At 34.5% G+C, this 6,140-nt stretch overlaps 1 protein-coding gene across 1 annotated transcript in view; it reads left to right on the forward strand.

The window, feature by feature from the left end:
* LOC132545867 (histone demethylase UTY-like) overlaps window positions 1–4,478 on the forward strand; it is an 88,046-nt gene extending 83,568 nt beyond the window's left edge. Inside the window, exons 20-29 of the mRNA XM_060209539.1 lie at window positions 90–160; window positions 431–562; window positions 926–1,005; window positions 1,331–1,536; window positions 2,126–2,240; window positions 2,515–2,659; window positions 2,841–3,025; window positions 3,403–3,529; window positions 3,988–4,158; window positions 4,458–4,478. Coding sequence (XP_060065522.1) covers window positions 90–160; window positions 431–562; window positions 926–1,005; window positions 1,331–1,536; window positions 2,126–2,240; window positions 2,515–2,659; window positions 2,841–3,025; window positions 3,403–3,529; window positions 3,988–4,158; window positions 4,458–4,478 — 1,253 coding nt within the window. The remainder of the gene's footprint in view (window positions 1–89; window positions 161–430; window positions 563–925; window positions 1,006–1,330; window positions 1,537–2,125; window positions 2,241–2,514; window positions 2,660–2,840; window positions 3,026–3,402; window positions 3,530–3,987; window positions 4,159–4,457) is intronic.
* The last annotated feature ends 1,662 nt before the right edge of the window (window positions 4,479–6,140 follow it).

Below are 6,140 nucleotides of genomic sequence, written 5' to 3' on the forward strand. Positions count from 1 at the left end.
GTTAAAAAGTACTCTATTAAAGTCAGTATACAGGATGAATTCTACTTACTGTATATTTGACCCTAATGTGAGAATTGCTTCGTTTTCAGACCTTGGTCTTTTCTCTACAAAAAGTTTGGTGGAGGCTAATGCTGATCATCCTGTTGAAGTCAGAACTCAGGTAATGCTGGAGGACGGTGCAGGCTGAATTACTTTGTTTGACATAATGTATACTGCAATGACTTGTATAATTTAATTTTTAAAATTTAAGGTTGTATTTAATATAATAGGTATTGATTGTTTAGGCTTAAAAAGTATTCTTTTGGTTTATTAATGAATGCATCCTTAGAATATTAAGAAAAAATATCCTTGATATTTAGAAAGATATTGTAGCTTATAGCTACTGTAAAGAATACTTAGACTACATTTTGGTTGTGATGTTTTGTTACAGAAACAGCAAGCACCGGATGAAAACTGTGATATGTATGGGAACCGTATGTGGCGCTGTGACAGTAGTCGGGGCCACACAACTGTTGCCAAGTATGCTCAGTACCAGGCAGCATCCTTCCAGGAATCTCTGAGAGTAAGTCTACCATGTGTAGCACTCATCTGGAGACAGAATGGGTGTCTGTCCAAAAAAAAATCCCCATGTTCAAATTTTCACTTTCGTTTAGAGAGTTGTTTGTTGTCTCTCAGGAGAGCCCTTCTCAACATATTAATTGTAGCAGGATTGTTTTAAGTGACAGTGGATTTCATTTTAAATGACTTACCTTTTTTGTCATTTTCCAGAAATTAAACTTTACAATAGTTCCTGTATATCTAGCAACATTTTTTCCTTATTGGAGGTGGTACATGTATTCCACAGATTTTATGAGAAAATTTGACGATACCAATACTTGAACATGTATTAATTCAAATGTAACATTACACTTCCTTTTGATTCCAGGAGGAAAACGAAAAAGTCAAAGGTACACATATCCAGAAGGACTCCGACAGTGATTCCAACTCCTCTTCAGGACCAAAGCCGTGAGTTTATGATCTACTAGACTGTAAAAACTCATACAACATTTATGCTTAAGACATAAAATGATAAAAAAGTAATATAATAATAATTAAAAAAAATATATAACTCTAAGGGGGTCATTCATAATAGTTTTTTTTCTAATCAATGAAATAAAAATTAACAAGGTAAATTGATCACCAAACCTGTACAAGTCAATGTCCTTCATTTAGGTTTATATTAAGATAAAACATTTGGTTATAAGTAATTGTTAAGTCACATGAGATTTTTAAGTATCAGATCATTGTACCTGTTTAAACAAATTTTGTTTTTTTTTTTACTATAAAATAGCAAGAAGAGGAAAATTATAAAATTCGGTACAAATGTTGATCTTTCGGACGAGAAGAAATGGAAACCCCAGTTGATGGAGCTGACCAAGTTACCTGCATTTGCTCGTGTTATCTCTGCTTCCAATATGATGAGTCATGTGGGCCACACTATATTAGGCATGAACACTGTCCAGCTGTACATGAAGGTCCCAGGTTCACGAACACCAGGTAGGTCACACACCAGGTAGATCACACACCAGGTAGGTCACAAACTCTAGGGAGGTCTCACACACCAGGTAGATCACACTCACCCACACCAGGTAGGTCTCACCAAGTAGGTCTCACCAAGTAGGTCTCACCAAGTAGGTCTCACACACACCAGGTAGTTGGAATTGTTGAAACCTCATAGATGCAAGTTCATCCTTGCCCAAGAAGGTTTATGTTTTCTAAGATGCTGTTGAGATTGTGTCCTTGGCAATTAGAATCTGATTAAAATATATTTGATCACCATTCACTATGCACACTTACACTTGTCCTGTATGGGGTTGTGACCTGAACTGAATTCTGTGAGTTTAACTTGAATTGAGAAAATTTTGTCAGGGAGACAACAGGAAATGATTGATAATACCAACTCTTTATTACATTATCATTATGGTTTGATAACAATTCTGCTATTCTGGTATCAAGAGAAAAAGAACATCTTGAACATAGAAGTTTTTGAAACAGTACAACTTTTGATTTAGTAATCGAAGGAAGATTGAAAATTATTGTACAAATTGATTGGAAAATTGTACAGTTATGGTTGTTTTTTCCACAGGCCACCAAGAGAACAATAACTACTGTTCTATCAATGTAAACATTGGTCCAGGAGACTGTGAGTGGTTTGGAGTGCCAGAGCCTTACTGGGGCATGATCTACAATATGTGTCAGAAGTATGTCCACAAACAAGTGATTGCTGTCAATTTCAGGCCTTTAACTAAACAAAAGATCATTTACTATTTAAAAGCGATAATTTTCATTCCATGCATTAATATGGTATTGTTAACAAGGCTAAAGCATTCTTTGGGATTTTCCAAACATATAAGAATGCCATGATATATGTAGTGAGTTTATTCTGACACATACATGGAGTATTGTGTAATTTTACTGCCTTACATATGGTGTAATATACCTGATGTATGAGACTAACCTCAGACTTTATTGTAGGAACAGTGTGGACTACCTGACAGGGTCCTGGTGGCCAATGTTGGAGGATCTATATGAGGAAGACATTCCTGTCTATAGGTTTATACAAAAACCTGGTGACCTGGTTTGGGTCAGTGCTGGCACAGTCCACTGGGTGCAAGCTGTGGTAAGTTCAAAGTTCCTATATTTGCAGGTTAAAAGTTGTGTCAGGTACAAAGGTCATATATTTACAAGCTACAAGATGTGAGTTCAAAGGTCATTTATAAATAGATATAAGGTTAGCCTGTTTCGATGCCTAGATTCTTTATGCAGTAATGGTATTTCATCTGCACTGTTACATTTTGCAGGGCTGGTGTAACAATATTGCGTGGAACGTTGGTCCAGTGAACGCCAGACAATATAAACTGGCTCTTGAGAGATACGAATGGAACAAGCTCCAGAACTACAAATCCATTGTACCCATGGTGCATCTCACATGGAACATAGCACGTAACCTTCACATCTCCGAACCAAAGTTCTTTGAACTTGTCAAGTAAGTGTTCATATACAGATTGGGTGTTATCAGATGATGAAATGTCCACATTTTAATTCATTATTCACCTGTTTCTCAGATAATCTAGTCAATACTGATAAGATTTTCCAATGCTGATTACTTGTGAGTCAAAATATGAATAGGGAACATATAGTTAGCCCAACTGATAATTGTTGTAAGAATCTAAGAGAGATTATTTATTTGGCATGCAGTGTACACTTTACATGTAACAAATAACAACTTATCATTTCTAAGAATGTATGTAATCACCAGACTTGATAACAAAAGTCATTCTTGCCAGACAATAGGATGGACCAGACTGAAATTGTTCTGATTTGAAGGATACTTGAATTAATTAAACATTTTTTGTACTGTAGGTCCTGCTTACTGCGGTCTTTACAGCAGATACGCTTTACCTTGGATTTTGTGGAAAACCTTGGTTTGGAGGTGAAGTGGCATGGCCGCTCAGAGTCGGAGGCAGCTCATTATTGTAACGAATGTGAGGTAAGATGTACAGGTAGTCAGATCGTAGAAATGTTTGCTGGAGCAATCTTATGATTTACTAATCCCTGTTGCTATTTATCTGTCTTTATTTATGACTGATCACATGACTGATCACATGACTACTGTGTACTGGAAAATTTTCACCAGTTACATTTTTCACCCTGAACAGGTAGGGCGAATTTAAGATTAGGGCAAAAATTTGTTACACTTATGAAACCAGTTTATACAATTCTCAGAGAGAGAAATGTACATCAAGCAAATTGATATATTATGGTACAAGAACAACATATCCTAGTATACCATTTTTTATACAGATTTTGTCTCGTGTGTGTAACCAAGTACTTCAATCTACCAATGTGTTTTAACATTCGAGAATTATCTGTGAGACCAATATCATTTTTTTAAGTAAACAAACAATGAACAACACGTCTTAAGATTGTATCAATTTCTGTCACCAGGTGGAAGTGTTTGATATCCTGTTTGTGACGGAACAAGACAAAAAGTTTGTGGTCCACTGTCAGGATTGTGCTCGCCGTATCAGCTCTGTTCTGGAGGGATTTGTTGTATTAGCGCAATACAAACTTGACGAGTTGTGCGATATTTACGACAAGTTTCAACATCACACAAATGTAAGTAGAACAGATGAAAGGAATCAGGCTTTAAAATTTATGAAAATGTGAAACATTCCAGGGTCAGGTGCTTCGAGGTGTTACCTGTAATAAATTATCCAAACCATCCTCGGACAACGGATGTTAATGAGCTCCAGAATATGAACAATATTACCAACCTAAAGGTATATCATGTTAATAGAATTTACAAGATATACACAGATATTCAAATGAGTATTACATATTGTGATAGGTTTAATGCAGACTTGTGTGGAATTCTAAAACCGGATTTGTTAATATGTGTTTTCTGGCTGTTGTAGGTACCAGCATTAACCAGCTGAGAATGTTTCTTGTGTATACTTGAGAAATAGGAGGACAGAAAGGAGGAGAAACTTCCACATATACCTAAACAAGTCATCAAAGAGATTTAAGGAACAGACACTGCCTTAAACACTGATGAAACACAATCAAACATGTACCGTCTAGAGAGAGAGAGCAATGTGTATAACACACACAAACCATGTACATTCTAGAGAGGTTGGAAAGACAGACACACATCATCATACAGGCATCCTCAAACATAGTGAAGAGTATCAAGTTTTCTCAGGATATACTTTTATAAAAGGCATATTTTTCGTAGATGGTCTCTTTTTTGGTTTATTTATGTTTTTTTTTAGGGAGATGATGAATCTAAAGTAATTTACTTCAAATGTAAGTTCATTATTACTGATTCACCGTTTTTTGTTTGATGAAGATGAAACTGTGGAGGTATTTAGGATAATTTAGAGAAAATTGTTCCTGGAAAATGAAGACAAATATTGAACACATATGTTGATAAACTTATCAAGATGAAAGATAAAGAATTGATGTTGTTGTTCCAAAGATATTCTAAAGAAGAAATTTAGTTAGGAGAAAATGGATGACAGTTATATATGTGTGCATTAATAGATTACTTATGAGTGACTGAATATTATTAATTGAAATACTACAACAAATGATACATCACAAATCCTACCTGTATTCTTCTGAAGCAGAATTCTATTTTCTTTTCGAAAATTCCATCCAGTAACTTAGAATTTACTCAATTGCTCAAATTCTTCTTTAATTGATTCATGTTATCGTCAACATCACATTTCATAATTTATAACTGTATCTGATAAATAGTGAATAGTTTCTTCATTTTTAGTTTTAGGAGATTTCCTGAGTAACTAACATCTGCTTCTCAATAGCAGATACCTAAAGGAAAGGCAAGTTGAAAAAAAAACCCATGATTTTCAGTCCCACAAAAATATATGATTTTGCTGTAATGAAGAAATGGTGTTGAACTGGGGTTTCTTAAAGATAGAATTGGTTAATGTTGGGATGAATACTTTTAGGGTTTGTGATGTCATTACTGAGACAGGTGTCCATGCTGTTAGAAGTGGCTGACTTATTTATTGACAGGTTAAATTATTTTATAAGAAATGTACAATACTAAGAAGTCCTGGGTGTTTGAAAGATAATTATTTATTTTACCATGGAGGAGAGATTCAAGCATGTTTCTCAAATCTTCTGGTCTTTGGAAGATTTTGTTTGTGGTATGTAAAATATGATTTTCTTTTATTTACCTGTAGGACCGGTAAACCTCTATCTTACATGAAATATAGAGGCTGTATTCACAGGAATTAAAGAATTCTTTTCCAAAATAATGTTATACTATTTTGTATATTTTTAAGTTTAAATTGTAATAATTTAAAACAAAAATACAAAAACAACAAAAAAAAACAACAAAAAAACTGAAGAGAAAAAAGTTTAAAATTTCATGTGGGATAGATCGGTAGAGGACATGTTCAACAAACTTATCCTTCAATTTTGTATATAATATATTGAAGAACTGCAGCAACGATTGATAAAAATCAGGGAATATATCTCCATCTACATAACCATGAAACCCAGGAATATATTCTAAGGAAAACTTTGTTCTACATAATGAATGCAGGAGAAAAATGGCTACCAAAGCTATG

The sequence above is a fragment of the Ylistrum balloti genome, unplaced genomic scaffold, assembly GCF_031769215.1.
Source record: "Ylistrum balloti isolate Yb309-2 unplaced genomic scaffold, AGI_CSIRO_Ybal_v1 Utg369858, whole genome shotgun sequence".
In the NCBI taxonomy this organism is placed as follows: Eukaryota; Metazoa; Mollusca; class Bivalvia; order Pectinida; family Pectinidae; genus Ylistrum; species Ylistrum balloti.